Source organism: Leptosomus discolor, chromosome 1 (assembly GCF_034619465.1).
Source record: "Leptosomus discolor isolate bLepDis1 chromosome 1, bLepDis1.hap2, whole genome shotgun sequence".
Taxonomy (NCBI): domain Eukaryota; kingdom Metazoa; phylum Chordata; class Aves; order Leptosomiformes; family Leptosomidae; genus Leptosomus; species Leptosomus discolor.
This window is the reverse complement of record NC_141391.1, coordinates 83,135,144-83,152,928: the sequence shown is the minus strand read 5'-3', so window position 1 is coordinate 83,152,928 and position 17,785 is coordinate 83,135,144. Positions and strand designations below refer to the sequence as shown.

The 17,785-nt window shown below is 42.3% G+C and overlaps 1 protein-coding gene across 1 annotated transcript; it reads right to left on the bottom strand.

The window, feature by feature from the left end:
• Window positions 1-1,811: 1,811 nt before the first annotated feature.
• On the bottom strand, window positions 1,812-4,948 carry LOC104340732 (toll-like receptor 7). The gene has a single exon (XM_009960331.2). The coding sequence runs from the start codon at window positions 4,935-4,937 to the stop codon at window positions 1,812-1,814; it is 3,126 nt and encodes a 1,041-aa protein (XP_009958633.2). The 5' UTR covers window positions 4,938-4,948.
• Between the last annotated feature and the right edge of the window lie 12,837 nt (window positions 4,949-17,785).

Here is a 17,785-nt window from a genome sequence, read left to right as displayed (position 1 = left end):
CAAAAAGGTCTTTGAGAGAGAGGGGAGAAGCTGCCCAGACTGCGCTGCAGACAGGAGCGCCGGCAAGGTGAGAGCATGCTGCTCCTTGTGAAACAGAGATCATTACAGCGAGCAGGGAGCCTGCCAGTGCCATGCACAGAGGTTTAGGCTGCCATTACAGAAAGCTTCAGCTGAAACACTGTCACATGTTTGATGAGGCTGTGCTGTGAACTGAAACGGGGAACAGGCACAAGTGTTTATGTCTGAGCAGTGTTTCTTTCCTTTTTCAGGATGTCTCTAAAGTTAGACCCTTTCCCAGCTCAGGTTTTTAGTGGTGCCTCAGCAGCTGCTGTGGGAGAAGGGCCTGCCTAGGGAATCAGGAGGTGAAGGAGGGCTTGAGGCTGCTCTGGAGCACCACAGCATAGCTAAAGAAACAGTGGGATGGATGCTTTCCTTGTATGACTTGGTCTTATGTGTTTTGCACTTTGAGTGACTGTGTTTTGTTCTGGAGAAAGTCTGGGCAGGCAGAGGTGAGCCAGTCACTTCAGGATGTCCTCAGGCCCCAGCCCTGCCTGGACCTGCTAACACCGTCCCAGTTGACACACAAGGCATTGTAACACAGGACCTGGGTGGAAATGGGGAAGCCAAGCTACGAAACCTGACAGCACAACACTAGAGAGGAACCCTGATCCCTCAGGGAGAAGCCAGCTCAACCATCAGCCCAGGGGGCAGGTGAAAGGCAGAGTGAAGAGGTTACTTAGAAATTACCAGTAAATGTTTCTTAACTTCTATCATGGCCTGGTTTAGCTGTGTTTTCCTCTGTTCCTTCCATGACTTTACTTTCTCTTCTGTTTTTTGCCTTCCTTTCTCTGTCTCTTCCCACTCCCTCTTTCTTTTACTTTATTTTCTCCCTCTGCCTTGTGCCTCTCCTTCAGCCTATCTGCTGTCCTGCTCACCCTCCTTGCTCCCACACAGCAGCTCTGTGCATGGGGACTACCTTTTTCTTGTAATTCCTTCTGACCCACAGCCTGCAAGCCCTTCTAAATTTGTTTATGCCATATACATTGTTCAAAGTACCATCGGATTTATGAGCTTTTTGACACTGCAACTGTGGGAGAGCTCCCGGACCACACGCAAGCCCCCAACAGTAGTCCCATCAGAACTTACTTTCCCCAGTGATTAGGGCTATTCCCCACTCAGATAGAGGTGGTAGGGTCAGCAGCTGTAAGCCTGAGATGAAAAGATAATTATTCCTACAATTTCCTGACTCCTAAAATCAAAGCATGAGCTTTGCTTAGGGTATTTTCTGAGACAAATGTGTTGGCAAACACATCTCTTCTTTTTCATAAATACACCAAACACAGAAACTATAATTTTCTATTAAAATCACGTTTACTCCCACAGTGATCAGAACAGCAGCAATTTTAGGCACGGCCAAACTCCTCCCAGCAGTCTGTGTACTAGAGTAAGCTGAGCAAGTGTCTCACCCGTGCTTAACCCAACCACAAGAGGAGCTGGAGGCCTCTAGTGAACCTGGTGATTCTGTTCTAAACCAGGGACTTCCAGTGCGTAGTGCATCTTCTTTTGCTGTGCAGCAATCATTGCCAAGCAAGATGTATGTCAGCTAGATATCTGTCCTGGCAACAGTTTCTGTTTAATCTTGTCATAGCAAAACAAGTGAAATCTCAGCTTTGGGACTAATTGTGCATTTTGTTTTGGGGCACAGTATCACCAATTACTTTTATCCTCCACACTTCAACAGTTTCTCCAAATGAAGTTTAGGATCATTTGCTCACCAGGCATCATAACAATATCTACAGGGAAGGGGAGAGCTAAACAGTTTCTTGGAGTAGCTTGTTGTAAGCCAGGGTATTGCTCGTAGCTATTGCGTTTTTCAGGCACTGCCAGAAGTAGGGCTGAGATCGAGGGTTAGCTGGCCATTCCAGGACAGAACTTCTGCACAGCCTCCTCCTCAGCTGGACATACCGGGACTTCTGCAAAACCTTCTCCAGAAATATCAAGATAATGACATCCATTTTTTCATCTAGAAGCCGCTGGTGGGCCATGTAAAAGGTTGTCTTGAAGCTGCCGCTTCTAATATACTTGTTGGTCAGCACAAATATGGTCTTTTTGCTCAGCTGAATGCTCTGGGAAAGGTTGACAAAGACTGGCTGTCCTGGGAGCCAGTCCCTTTCTTCCAGGCACAAGTTGAACTGTCTGGCTTTTTGATCCTCCAGCCTTTCAACCAGTTCTGCCAGCACCCACTCAGTCACAGCTGGATCTTCATTGTCATAGGCAATAAAAGCATCGTAGCAAGCATCTGGTAAAGATAAACGCCGATAGCCCTTCAACTTGGCAGTGCAGTAATGGTAACTATACCACACATCCCAGAAATAGAGGTGGCTCGTCACTGTGAACACCATAAAGCCTAGGACAGTTGAAGCCGACAGAGCGTACAGGATCACATACGAGGTGTCCAGCTCACAGGTATTCAGATCCAAGAGCACCACGCTCCTTCCTTTGTGTGCCCCTGGGCCAGCACAGGTCACGTCTGTGGCCAAAAGAGGAATAGTCACCTGAGTGTGATTGATCCACCAAACAAACCACACGGCATCACAATTGCACTTGAAAGGATTGCCATGCAAAAGCAGCATCCTCAGGTTGTTAATGATGTTTTCGGGGAAGCTAGATTTCTTGATTATTTGGATCTTGTTTGAGCTGAGGTCCAAGTGTTTCAATTTAAAAGCGCCTCTGAGAAAATATTTGGTTAGCCGTTGAATGCGATTGTTTCGGAGCATCAGTTCTTGGAGTGTTGAAGAGCAGTTGGACAGTTCTCGGGGCACAGTAGCCAGAAGGTTATTGCTGAGGTCCAGAGTTACTAGTTTCTTCAGATACTGGAGGCTTCCCCAGTTGAAACTCTTCATCCCGTTATTGGTTAAGTTGAGGATCTTGAGTTCTGGAGGCATAGCTTCAAAAACACCGTGAGGCAAAAAACTGAGCGAGTTCGAGGAAATGTCCAGTTGCTCCAGGCTGGTTAGATTCTTGAAGAATGACAAGTATCTAGAATTCCCATCCATCCATAAAACATTTAAACGATTTCCTCTGAATTCTAAGACTTGAAGAGACTGACTTTCCATCCCCGTGTTAATAGAGGTAGAAATATCATTCTCATTCATCATCAGCTTCTTCAGATGGGCCAAATTTTTCATAAAATTAAGCACATGAGTAACACCTTCTGCCAGAAAATAATGTTCGTTATTGCTCAGGTCTAGAATTTCTAAATGTTTTAGTTCTTCGAAAGCAGTTGAGTATAGCAAGTCAATCCTGTTGTTAGAAAAATCCAGATATTTCAATTCAGGCAAGTGGCGGAATTCACTTCCATTTAAAGTCTGACTTATCGCATTACCTGACAAGTTGAGGCATCTGAGGGAACTAAGATCACGGAAGTCTGAGGGGTTGATAAAAAATATGTTGTTTCGGCTTAAATCCAGAGTTTCTCCATATTGCAGGCATTCTTCCTTAACTGAGGATCGGTAGGAGGCAGACTCTTTGTCTTTGGACCTGCAACTTCGCCCATACTCATCATACCTGAAATAATGCATCTCTTGTAATAGTTGCCTGTTGTATTGCTCTACCGAAATCCTAGGATTAGAGCAAAACCCATGAAGGTTGCTTTCACCTGAAGAAGGAGAAATTTTATTCATGGAGAGGTCTATGAATTTAAGGGCTGGGAATTCTTTGAACACTCTCAGGTCAGCAACTTTAATAAAATTAGTCCCGAGATCCAACACTGTTAGATTTCTAAGCCTGAGCAACGGATCTAGATTTTCTTCTTTCACTTCTCTAAAGACGTAACCCCTGAGCCTCAGGGTCTCCAGGTTAGAGAGGGAAGAAAACGTCTTAGACAGATTCAAGGATGGAGAATACACCTTCACTTCAAAATTAAAGGACAGATCAAGCACTACCAGGCTGGGGATAAATTTCAAAAACTGAGCATCTCCAATCTCCTTTATGAGGAAATTTTGGGAAAGGTCAAGCTCTTTGAGATTCCTGAGGTTTTTAAACCAGCTGCTGGGTATGCTCTGAAGAGAGTTACTGTGAAGTCGCAAAATTCTTAAATTTTTCAAGGAATAAAAAGCCTTTGAATGTATCTCAATTGTGATCTTGGGGCAGGGAATGCAAGGGTATGGGGCGTTATAGCAACGTGGGCAATTACCACTTAGATCAAGAATTTCTAGGTTGTGAAGGGCACTTAAATCATGTTCTTGAATCACTTGAATCATGTTATTGTAAATGTACAATTCCTTTAAAGTAGATGACAAATTGGGTGGAATATGAGTTAAGTTGTTAGACTTCAGAGATAGTACTGTCAATTTTTTCAGCTCCAGAAAGGCAGTTGTTTCAATTTCAAATGAAACATTGCATGGATTACGGTAGTAACAGTTCTGTCCCAGGTACAGTACTTCTATGTTTCCTAGCTCAGAGAAATTGGCTTTTTGGATAAAAACGATACTGTTTGCTTCCAGGCTCAGCAGACGTAAAGTCGTAGGAAGACCCCGAGGTATTTCCAACAGCTGGTTTGCATCCAAATACAATGACTTCAATCTTGTCAGGGCAGCAAAACTGCCGTTCTCAATCTTCAGGGTCCTGGTGCACACATGGTCTTTGGGCCCCATTCTGACAGGCACACAGTTGCATCTGAAGTCAATCTCTACAAGGTTTTCAAGATGAGCAAAGGATGTGGCATAGATGTGTGGGATATGGTTAACAGTCAGAGTAAGGTTGGTGGCGTTTGCAGGGATCCCTCTGGGGACTTCGGTGAGACGCCGATCAGTGCAGTCCACTGTCACGGTACCTTCAGAGGTTTTAACATCACAGGGTAAACTCTTGGGAAACCAGGCTCCGGACAGCAGTATGGGAAATAGGAAGAGCAAGACAAATGGCAATGCATTTGACATCTTTGCACGAGCTACCTAAAAGTAAGGAAATAGGGAGGCATTAATTTAATGCCATGAGAACACCTCATAGCACATCATATCAACCACATGCTGGGTCAGACCAAATATAGAGATAACCTGGATTCCTGCCTGTCACACTGGCTAGAATGGGATGTGCAGGTAGGATTATAAGTTTGGAGAAGGCATATGATGGTATTCTCTCAAAAGCTTTCTTTCCTTTCTTTTCACTAAGTATTGTAGCGTTAAGATAAACATCACTCTCTAAATAACGAATCATTAAAAAAAATCTACTGAAAAAATGACAAGGCAGGTGATTAATGGCTACACCTCTGTGAATTTTCCTTTTATAAGAGGAAAGACGTGTTGTTAAACCTCCAGCAGGTTGCCATTGTATAATAGCATAAATGAGCAAAGTTCATCTTTGAAGCACAGGAAAGGTAGAGAAAATCCATAGTTGCTTAAATGCCAATGTAAATTTTCAGAACCACACTGACTGACAGGTGTCTGCCTAATTCACATTTCATATTATCATTACGATTCTTCCTCTAGGAAGTATCCGAATGGATGTATGGTTGACCTAAACCACTCAATGGCTATACTTCCGTACGGTTTAATAGCAGCTTACGTTTGCAATGTCCAATAGGGACAGAGGGCCAAGTGTAAATATGACAATGAAAGGCGGATTTAAGATTGAGCATGTGCCATAAAAGTAAGAATCAGGAAATAATTAGGATCAAAATCCTACAAAATCTCTGTCTGTCAAGTCTTTGTGGTCTTGCCCACTTTATAGTTTTGTGCGTATTGTGGGAAGAGCAATAATATTGTACAACTTAGTAAGAACTACTGTGGGAAGAACTTTTAATATTTTACAACTTACTAATTACTTCCTCAGCAGCAGTCAATGTCAAAGAAACCCTGTCCCTCTTGCCCGAGGCAGCCAGGCAGGCAATCAGGCAGCCAGCCTTGGCTTGTTTAGCACAGGCAGAGGGGCCATGACCATTTGGCTGCCTTGCCTATCTTCTTAACTGCCTGCGTCTGTTGCTGGTCAAGAGATTTAAAGACAATCAAACCCATAATAATCAACATCATCATTTCTTTCCCCGGAAAAACTCAGTGTTGACAGCTTGGAGATGCGTGGCACACAAAATGCTCTAAAATAACCAGGATTAGTAATGCACAGAATAATACTGATTAAATGTGAATATCCAGTTAAGCAGCTGAAAGTCAGATGATTAAGTAAAACCTTCGCGCTACACAGAAATGTTATTTCTCTTTAGCTGGGACACAATGACATATAAAGTCCCACCCAAACGGTGTGTGAAAACCATGTGGAGTGTTGCCTAAGACGTGCCTTGTAGGTGACACAGACTTGGAGATTAATTGAGGCTTCCTGTTGTATGCCCTGTTTGCTTAGACCACTGTGCTCCCTGAAGAGCTTAGTGTTTCTGCGCCACCTTAGATAACTATGCTAAATACACCTATGCATCTGTGTATCTGGACGAGCGCTCTAGTGGCTAGCAGGGCAGCAGAGGTGAGAGAAGCCAGATCAAGTCTCACACAGCACCACACTTCTGCTATCTACATTCAACAGCCAAACGGATTCACTCTGGGGGTTCGTTCAGTCAGCTGTTGAATACAAAGCTTCAATATGGAAAGAAAAAAGTGTGAAAGTCCACTGCAGACCTTGAATTCAGTGCATTGTCACACGAGATTCGTATCGGTAACCTGGTACTGTACTACACCACAACCTTTCCTCTACCACAATCTCCTTTTCCATTGCCAGGAAGTGCTCCGGTGCTTTCATCTTTTCAGCAGATCCTCAGAAAAAAAGGCAAGGTAGCTAAATGCCCCTGCTGGTAACCATGACTATCATTCTTATAGTTACTCAGGGAAAGCTAACCTGGACTAACCAGGCCACACCTGTGAATTCAGTTTTCATTATTTTCAACTCTTGTGAAATCGCTTGTCAAGAATCAAAGCAATCTTTGTTTGGTTTATAGCAATTCACTTTGGAAACTCACCGAGACAGATGCCACTGGGTAAGACAGTTCACCACTGTCTTCGGTACAGACTCAGCAATCATCTTTAGAGGATGATTAACTTTTCTGATATAGGCGAGCACTTGGATAAAAATGATGAATAAGAATAATCAGAGTAAGTGGGGAGACAACTTGGAGAAGATAAAATGCATTCGTTTCCTCCCACCGTCCTAGCTTTTTTTTTCAGAACTCTTTTTCCTCCACTAAGATGGGCAGGGATGTGGGAGGGAGAAGGAAGGCCTCTACCACTGATGTTAATTAGATGGAAAACTGAAGGACTTTCTTTAAATGAAAAGGGACATTGCCAAAGAAAACCCGGGTAATGCTTTTGTAAATATTTGGCCTTCCTTCTTTTGCAATGGAGTAATACACTATATTACGCATGTAGAGGTCTTTATTAGACTAATGACAAACCAAAGAGTGCCTGTCCTAACTGAATGGCCTATGGTCCCCAGCTCCTGCCTAACTCCATCTCTTGCTTTACCAGACCAACGTACCCCAGGGGCCAGGGCCATTAGCCAAGGCAGGTGCCCATGGAGCACAGCAGAGAGGTGGCAGGGAAACCGCAGACTCTGCACTGCAGGACATGTCACTCCATCACACGGATGCCATTTACCTTTATCTGGCGATCCACACCACAGCAGACCGTGAAGTGCCGACCCTCGCCAGCCACGGAGACGGTACCTGCGGCCTCCCAGGGAAATACTGACAACCACTGCAGATCAAACTCCAGCAGTCTGTCTTCCTTTGAAAGAAGGAAGGAAAACCTCTCTGCTGACTGTGTGTCAAACCACAGATTTGCTGCTCTTGAGGAAAAGTTAATTAGAATAACTTCTGAAGATTTGCTAAACCAAGTCAAAACCCTCTGTCCAAGCACTAGAGCAGGACCTGAGGAAGGTAAGATTGCAGTCTAGATCACCACAGACTTTCTACATGAACTCATACTTGGCCACTGCACTCAGGCACCCAATGTTAGGCACCTACCCAAGTTCCTAAAATCATTGCCGTCAACCTGGTCTATGCTGACGTTCAAGAGAGAGTGAGAGAGAGAAGAGGGAGGCCTCTCTGCAGCCACTGCTCAGCTCTGAACATGGAAGAAGCTCTGCCTGACTACACACCAAACAGAGACTAACACTGCAGGTTTAGGTGCCTCAAATTCGGTGCAATGAATCTGGGCCTTAAAAGTCTTTGCAACTATGCTTGTAGGTTTCTTAAGAAGTCAGAAAATGCTTTTTGAGAAGTTTGCAGTGCTTGGATTTTGAACTCTCACACATCAGAGTATTTTTAGGTACCGAAGTGTTGTGTCAGAGGCAGCCTAGCTCTTACCATCTTTGCACTTCATTTTTTTTTAATATCCTTCTGTTTCCTGATGCCTTTTCAATGCACCAGCTAAACTGTTACCTGCTGGTGCGGTGTCTAACTATTTGCAGGTGTAACACCTTGTGTCTGTTATAGTACCAGAACAAATAAAAAAGATGATTTGAACTAGAGGAAACAAGCAACGCTGGCTTGTGTAACATCTTTGCAATGAGAAGCTAGTTTAAAAGTACATCCAGAGATATACATGTGAACTGTCCTTTTCTCTGTGATCTACGCTTGGCTTCATCAGAAGTTCAAAAAGCAGCAATGTGCTGATATTAACTCGCATGTGCATAAACCCATAAGAATTTAGGGTCTTCTTCAAATATTCGGCAACAATAGCTAGGTGCTTCTGAAGGGATGATTTCTGCACGGGTTCTGTATGTATTTTAAGGATGGGGGGGGGAAAGGCTAGAGAAAAAAAAAGAATGTTTCAGAAGTTATAGCAATTGGAAAAGACATTACTACACTTGTTCTTTAGCTAGTCAGTTACTATTAGCACAAATAAATGCTTTGCTTTCCTGTCATTGTGCATTGCAGCTGCTAACCACAATAGTAAATTTGAACATTTAGAAAGCTGAAAAGAAGATTATATTCTTGAAAGTGTTCTCAACAGTTCCAGTCAAACAGGTCTAAGAGCAAATCTGAAATTAAAGTTTAACCTACCATTTTCTGTGTGCTTCCAGGTCTGGCAAATTTGTCAGTGGAGGAGACTGTAAACCAGAGCAGAAGAGAACAGCATAAAAGAGGTCCCCACTGGTTCAGCTCAGGTGTGGAGGAGAGTATAACACGACACAACTCACTCAAGACAGCAGCAATTATCACTGCTCTATCACCACTCTTCAGCTGGACTGCGACCTGAGAAATAACGAAATGTGAAACAACGTCTGCAACCTACTTCCTCAAATATTTGTACTTAAAATTAAAACAACAGTACCTCATTTACTCCTCCACTCCCCACAAAAATAACTAAGTACTCTTATTTTTTTCCCTTTTGAACAAATTCTCACGTTACTCATACATCGATGCGCTGTTGTTAGAATAGTTTTTTCCTTTTGGTCTCATACACTGCAACTTACTTTGCTACTTTTGAAGTTCTCACTTCAAACTGTGTATTTTACCTATCTAGAGTGTCATACTACAAAGAAGCATAATAAAATCTACTCCAAGAAGTTGAACATCCAAGCATTGGGGAACCCCAAAGGAAAGCAATTGCAAAATACTTGGTGACAGAGTGTAAGATTAATCAGCTACAAGACAAATGCATTATTACATAAGGGTAACATTCACATGAGGCAACAAGGATTTTTAGAAGGTCAAGTTCCTTCTTTTTTTCCCCCTCCATTTTTAGTGTAAGTTGCTTGAAAGGAGAGACAGAAATTGTTAAGTGACATTAACTATTTCAAAGTTTAGTAATTACTTTTATTATTATTATCATCGTCGTCATCATCACCATCATCATTATTTGGGGTTCATTTCACAGAAAGTTAAATTCCACTCACTTATAGTTATTCACCTTACTATAAAGCAAATGTGCTTAATTGGTCGTGAAATAGTACCTAAGAGAACGACTTGGCACAAGCTGGATTGTGAAAGTTGATTTCTTCAAGCACCTAAAAATGTCCCTAGTATATGACACTGGAACATCACGTAAATGTGAGATGCTTAATACCCACTCACTTTGCTTGTAAGTAGGTTTTCTAAAGCACAACGTCCACTCAATTTTTTTCAGGTGCTTAGTGATTTTGGAGACCTTCCTTGCAGTCTATACAGTCTATACCTACAATCTTTGGAAATTTTAATAGCTGTACCGACGCTTTTCCTTTTCCTTTTGGATGAGCCTAATTTTATTTTTTTGTGTTAGGAACTTGCTGTCACCCAGACAAGAGCATACAAGTTTCAATTCCGTGCAGAGTGAAACTGCAACTTTAGCTGGGCGCTAATAGAAACAGAGAGCGCTTTTTTTTTTCACCTGAAGAAATGAGGGAGGCAAAATACAGCAATATTTCCCTTCAGAAGGTGTGGGGAAAATGCAGGGGAGTGTAGAAATCCAGAACTTCCGAACTATAATTTGATCTTTTAGATGCAGGGGGAGTCACTGATTTACTGACTTGAAAAGTTCAGGTTTCCCTCAGACGTTGTGCAAAATCTCTTTTGCCTCCTGTGAAACGCAAAGTAACCGAAAGCAGAAAAGTACTTCCTACTGTGCCACGTGCTAGGGGAGGACTCACTGCTAACAACACATGTATTTTTGCCACTTCTGTGAGTGAGGAATGTAATGTAAATTAGAGCCAGAGCCTTTGGTCTCCTTAATCCGTCATCTACAGGTTTGGTTTTCAGGTAGATTGAAATCAGACTGATGAACTTTACTTCTATTTTTCTCTTCTGAATGAAAGCTTACAGCTTTAGCCTATTTATCAAAATCAGGATTCTACTGTTTATCTTAAAGCTGGGTAGTTTACCTAAAGTCTTAAAGTCTTGCAGTAATGTCTTTTCTCTAATGTGCTAGCCCTCATCACAATAGTACCCCAAGTATTCATGGTTAATATGATATTTAGTGTAACATTGCATAGTTTACGCAGGAAATTATCAAAGAGATAAGTAAATTGCTCAGTTTTTCAAATGCAAATGTTGACTCTTCAAACTGATGTAGACAGATGTATGAAAAGAACCACAAAGAGAAATGGATAGCAAATTTGAGGAAATGATAACAAAATCACTTGCAGCAGCCTGAAGGGATGTAAAAATGTAGGATCCCTGCTGATAGCAGTTGCAGAAATGTGTTTGCAGGCACTAAAAATAACCAAACCAACAAAGAGAAGATAACAGTAGAGAAGACTGGCCTACAAGGGCAGCGGGAGCTCTCAGGGTTCTGGTGAGCGAGAAGACCTTCACAGATCTGCACTAAAGATCTTACCCAACCACCCGATGTGCTAACATGCAACCAAGGGAGCCACTAGCACTACAGAAGCAGACTTTCCCATTTCTGAAAGCTGAGTTTACTCCAGTGTCAAGATCAACCATTTGATGTTTGCAGCAGGTTAAAACTGTTTGCTGAAAGCAAAGGCACCTGACATTCAAAGAATCAAATCAAATCAAATCAAATCAAATAGAATAGAATAGAAAAGATGATTTCATTTGGAAGGGTCCTACAACAATCATCTAGTCCAACTGTCTATCCAACTCAGGGCTGACCAAAAGTTAAAGAACGTTATTAAGGGCCTCGTCCAAATGCTTCTTAAACACTGACAGGCTTGACTACCACTCTAGGAACCCTGTTCCAGGATTTGACCACCCTCTCAGTTAAATAAATACTTCCTCATGTCCAGTCTAATCCTCCTCCAGCGCAGCTTTGAATCATTCCCACATGTCCTGTGACTGGATCCCAGGGAGAAGAGATCAGCATCTTCTTCTCCACATCCCCTCCTCAGGAAGCCGTATAGAGCAATGAGGTCTCCTCTCAGCCTCTTTTTCTCCAAACTAGACAAACCCGGTGTCCTCAGCTGCTTCTCACAGGACATTCCTTCCAGCCCTTTCACCAACTTTGTTACCCTCTTCTGGGTGCATTCAAGGACCTTCACATGCTTCTGAAACTCTGAGGCCCAGAACTGCATACAATACTCAAGGTGAGGCTGTACCACCATGCTGAATATAGTGGGACAATCACCTCTTTTGACCAGCTGGTTAAGCTGTGTTCGATGCACCCTGGGATGTGTTTTGCCCTCTGGGCTGCCAGGGCACTCTGCTGGCTCTACTGAGCCTGCTGTCAACCAGCACCCCCAGATCCCTTTCTGCAGGGCTTCTCTCCAGCCAGTCCTCTCCCAGTTTGTACTGTGCTCAGCATTACACCATCCTAGGTGCAGAATCCGGCATTGGACTTGTTAAATTTTATCCCATTCATCACAGCCTAATCCTCCTATCTATCTAGATCCCTCTGCAAGGCCTCTTGTCCCTCAAGAGAGTCAAAAGCACCTTCCAGTTTGGTATCATCAGCAAACTTGTTAATGGTGCATTCAACTCCTGCATCCAAATCGTTGATAAATACATTGAACAGAACTGTCCCTAGAACTGAGCCCTGAGGAGCACCACTGGTGACTAGTCACCAGACAGATGTAGCCCCATTCGCTACAACACTTTGAGCTCTGCCCTTCAGCCAGTTCTTCACTCCGCACAACCTGAACCTGCTCACCTGCAGTTGGACAACTTGTCCAGAAGGATGCTGTGAGGGACAGGAACAAAAGCCTTACTAAAAATCCAGAAAAACTACATCAACTGCCTTCCTTTCATCCAACAGGCGGTCGACCCTATCATTGAAAGATATCACTTTGTGAACCTGTGTTGGCTGTGCCTGATGATTGCATTATTCATTAAATGCCTTTCAACAGCACCCAGTATGATCTGGTCCATAATTTTTCTAGGAACTGAGGTTAGACTAACAGCTTTGTAGTTCCCTGGGTCTTCTCTCACGCCTTTTTTGTAAATTGGAAGAACATTGGCTAGCTTCCAGTCAGCAGGGACCTCCCCAGACTCCAAAGACGTTTGGTAGATGGTTGAGAGGGGTTCTGCTGTAACATCCGCTAGCTCCTTCAGTACTCTGGGATGAATCCCATCAGGCCTCATGGACTTGTAAACACTCAGCTGATTCAGCTGTTCCTTTACAGTTTCAATGTCCACAAATGGAAAATCACTATTCCCGCACTTGTGGTCCTCTGACTTAGGGGATCGGGCAGCCCAAGGTCTATCAATATTATTAAAGACTGAGGCAAAAAAATGCATTTAATGCCTCCATTTTTTCTTCATCCCTATTAGTCAAATTACCATCTTTAACAAATGTCAGTTCAATGTTTTCTTTAGACCTTCTCTTGCTATTAACATACTTAAAAAAGCCCTTCTTGTTATCTGGAATAACACTGGCCAGTTTAGTCTCAAGCTCTGGCCTTTCATGTCTTTTCCTGCATAAATGAACCACAGCTCTGTACTCTTCCTGTGAAACCTGACCTTCCTTCCTGAAATCAGACAGTTTCTTTTTTCCTCTTGAGCTTCACAAGGAGTTCCCTGTTCAGCCAAGCTGGTCTTCTGCCCTGCTTGTCTGACTTAAGACACAGTGGAATTGCCTGCTTCTGTGCTTCTAAAAGATGGTTCTTAAAGACTGACCAGCACTCGTGGACTCCTGAGCCCTCAAAAGAAGATTCCCAGGGTACTCTGCTAAATAGCTCCCTGAAGAGCTTAAATTTGCTCTTCTGAAGTCCAAGGTAGCAACTCTGCTGTCCTTTATTCTCATTACACTGAAAATTTTAAATTCAACCATTTCATGATCACTGTGGCCAAGACAGCCACCTACCACGACATCCCCCATGAGTCCTTCTCTATTCACAGCTAGCAAGTCTAGGAGGGCATCTTTCCTAGTTGGCACACTGAGCACCTGTCACAAGCAATTATCATCTCCCACAAACTTCAAGAATTTCCAAGACCTGCTCATTATAGCAGAATGAGATTCCCAGCTGTTGTCTGGGAAGCTGAAATCTCCCATAAGAACAAGGGCTACTGATCCAGAAATTTATCTTCATTGCCTACAGAATAACTCATCAGTGCTTCCACCCTGGCTGGGCGATCAGTAGTAGACACCCCCTACAACATCTTCTTTATTTTCCATCCCCATAATCCTCACCCAGAGGCTCTCAACCACATCATCACTAACCGTAAGGGCTGTGCAATCCAACCTCTCCCTTACATATAGTGCAACACCTCCACCTCGCCTGCTTTGCCTATCTCCCCTGAATAGCTTGTAGCCCTCCATCCCAGCACTCCAACCATGGGACTCATTCCATTAAGTCTCACTAATACCAATGATATTCTAGCTCTGGGAGCTGACCAAGACTTCCAGTTTCTCATAATGCGTGTATTGGTGTACAAGCATTTTACATACGCTCCTGAGCCCTCTGTGCTCCGAGGAGCAGTGTAAACGTTCCCACTTGGCTTGCCACCTTCTGGCAACGTTACACCAATGCTTGGCTTACTTGCTGCAGTCCTGTTCGTATTCCCTTCCCCAGTGATTTTCGTTTAAAGCTCTCTTGATCAGCCATGCCAGCTTATGCCCAAAGACCTGTTTTCCCCATTGGGCAAGGTGAATCCCTTTGGGCCCCAACATACCTTGTCTCTTGAAGGCTCTTCCATAGTTTAAAACCCCAAAGTTTTGGCAGAGGCACCAGTCCAGAAGACAGATATCGATATCCTGGGTTTGCTTGTTTCTTCTAAGGTCTCCCCTCACTACTGGGAGGATTGAGGAAAATACTACCCGTGCTTCCGAATTTTTTAGCATTCTTCCCAGGGTTTTGAAGTCTCTTTTGATTGACCTCAGACTTCTTGTTGCAACATCATTTGTACCCCTGTGAAAGAGCAGAAATGGATAGCGGTCTGAAGGTTGAATTGTGCTTTTCAGTCTTGCGGTAACGTCCCTAATTTGGCCCCCAAGGAGGCAGAAAACATTCCTGAAAAGATGGTCCAGCATGCAAACGGGTGCTTCCCTTCTGCACAAGAGGAAATCACCAATGACCGTAACTCGTTGTTGTTTCTTCTCAGTGCTGGTCTTAATGCAGGTTGCTATGAGGGGTTGGTCTCTCTGATCATGGCAAGACTGCTTGTGCATGTTCCTCCTCTTTCTCATTGTGTATTTCATCTACCATACCCAGGGCCTCATACCTGTTCTGTAAGAGCATCTTAGAGGCTAAGGAGGTGTTCCTCTTACAGCTCTGTGTTGTAACTTCAACAACAGGGTCAGCCAGCACACAACACGAGAGAGACCGTGGAGCCCCAGCATCAGCAGTAGGCACCTGACAAACCACTCAGAGAGGGACTTGTGCAGTGAAAACACACTCAGGTTTCACTCCCAATACTCCACTGCCTCAGCAACAGCTCTGAGCTTTTGACATTTAAAAGCCCTGGAGTCCATGACAAGAGCTTCCAGAAAGGCTGCAAACTGCAAGTACTTTTCTAAGAAAGGCAAAACCTTGTACTTCCACTAGGACACTAGAATGAGTCCAAATAAGGTTTATACACAAAGATGAACTAAATCCCCTAACTTCTGCTACGCAAAGTGTTTGGTTTTTGTTTCTTTGTTTTTTTTGTTTGTTCGTTTGTTTTTTGGTTGGTTTTTGGGTTTTTTTTTGTTTGGGTTTTTTTCGGGGTTTTTTTTGTTGGTTTTTGTTTTTTCCCTTTATTTCAAAATAATGCTGCTGAGAGAAGAAAGTTTCCCACCAGGCTGAACTGTCAACTGATCTTCAGACCAGCATCCCAGTGTGGACCAGGGAGCATAGAGCATTAAACAAACACCTCACAATTTTCTGTTTCCATGCCTTTTAATTCTGACAAAAAAGATGGGGTTTTCACAGAGCTGTTGGAATTCCACCTAAAACTCTTCATAAGCATTGCAAGTGCGCAGAATGCAGCAGACACAGTAAGCTTAATTCTGTATTTTCCTTCTGCTCTTCCCCCACCTCATCCTCTTAAACACAGTTGAGGGGTTTGCTTACAACAAGAACTTCGACTGCTCATGAAGTGTTAACTCTAACTCCCAATGAAACTCAAACCTTGTGTCCCTTCTGTCAGACCATAAAAAGAAGGAGAAAGATGATCTTATTATAAAGATGTGTACTAGTCTGGTGTGATTAACAGTTCATCCTTATGTCCAAGACAGTTGGAGCATGATTTATGAGCAAGGTTTGCATGAGAATCAGTGCCTACATTCTTCCCTATTTGACCTGTGCAGGGATGGTCTTAAAAAAAAAAAAGTATCAAAATAAAACCACAAGCAATCTCTTGGCACAAGTAATCTTCAAGATTTATTTATAATACTTGTGCACAGTAAAGGCAAACAATTCAGCATTTTTTTAATAATAAAGATCTGATGTATAACACATCTGAATTGACACCTTGTATTAGAAGTATTGTATACCTTTTGCATAGTAATAAGGTCTAAACTTTGGTATAAAACAATAATGTAAATTCATTTCCATTGTGTTATAACATATTTTTGAAAATTCGACTGAAATGAGGAATCCCTCTGAGAGCTAGTGGCTGAACTGAATTCTCATCACAATATCTTATATACCCTATTTCTGTATTCACTGCTGAAAGCAGTACAGATCAAATTGTTTTACTCATTTTCATATAGGAAAAAAACTCACAGAAGAAATAGAAAATTACTGTAAATTTTTTTAAAGACAAAATAGATTCATTGTCAGAGAATGCAAAGCAAAAGAATAGTCCATCTGAAAACTATCTTAAATGGAATGGAAAAACCCATTTCATAATACAACATTGTATCATTACAAATATATCCCAGAATAGGCAAGGTAGGATGAAATAAGGCTGCTTTTTATGTTTTTCCACAGTAAAGAAGCATCTCTCAAGCATGGCAAATGCTTTTGTAATTAACAACTGCAATTTCAGGTAGGAATCTGTTTTCCCATGATCTAGGTGCAGAAACGCTACCTTAGTACACACAAACTCTTCCTTTCTAGCAGGAAGACTGAAAACACTCCATAGAAGTATTCAAAGACTTAATATTACAATATTAGATTTGCCCCCCCCCCCCTCAATCCATTGCTGACTGCATTACCAGTACTTAACCATTAGCTTTCTGGTTCACTGGCTGCACAGGAAAGTACTGTGGTACTTTGTGATAGAAACCTGAAGCTCTGTTAACTGTGCAGCATGAAAAAAACAAAAAAGTATTTTCAATCAAGTAAATGTGGGTAGAGACCAGCTTGTATAAATGTAAGTGTGTTTAAATTTGGTGTTTGGTCTTTGCATAGTGAAACTTTACCATACTAACGGTAAAACTGCTATGAAATGATTCATATGATCACAACAAAAGGAATGTAAGAAACTAATGGGAAAAAAAAAAGAAATTTAAACCAAACTGCTCATGATTAAAGATTGGTCCTTATTATTGAAACACATGAAATAAACCATCCCAGGAAAACTGAAACATTAGTCTTATAACTGAAGACAGTAACTGGACAGAATAGATGTTAAGAAAACAATTTAATGTAATGAGAGCTTTAAGAAAGAAAACAGCAGCCACTTCTTTGTGAAAAAAAAGAAAGCTAAGTGTATGAAACAGTTAATACTCTGGATGTGTCAACAGTTACTCAAAATTAGCATGAATTTTACATTCTGTTAGGGCTTACAAAATGCTATTCATGGTAGTTAAACATAAAACAAAAGCCAACAGCTGCTTGCCTGCCAGATGAATAGATACAAGATACCCAAGCCTGCAGCATTTAGCTTAACACAGAAAATGACCTTACATGCATACATCACATTAAGTTCTATAGTTTGTAGTTCTGTACAGAAAACCAGCTCTGAAGCAGCAGTTCAGCAGAAAGTGAGCATAGGCACATAAAAGTACACAACACACAAGCCTTCCAGACTCTCAAGGGAATTCAT

Excerpts from the sequence above, each read along its gene's own strand:
- LOC104340732 (XM_009960331.2), bottom strand. The coding sequence starts at position 4,937 with ATGTCAAATGCATTGCCATTTGTCTTGCTCTTCCTATTTCCCATACTG.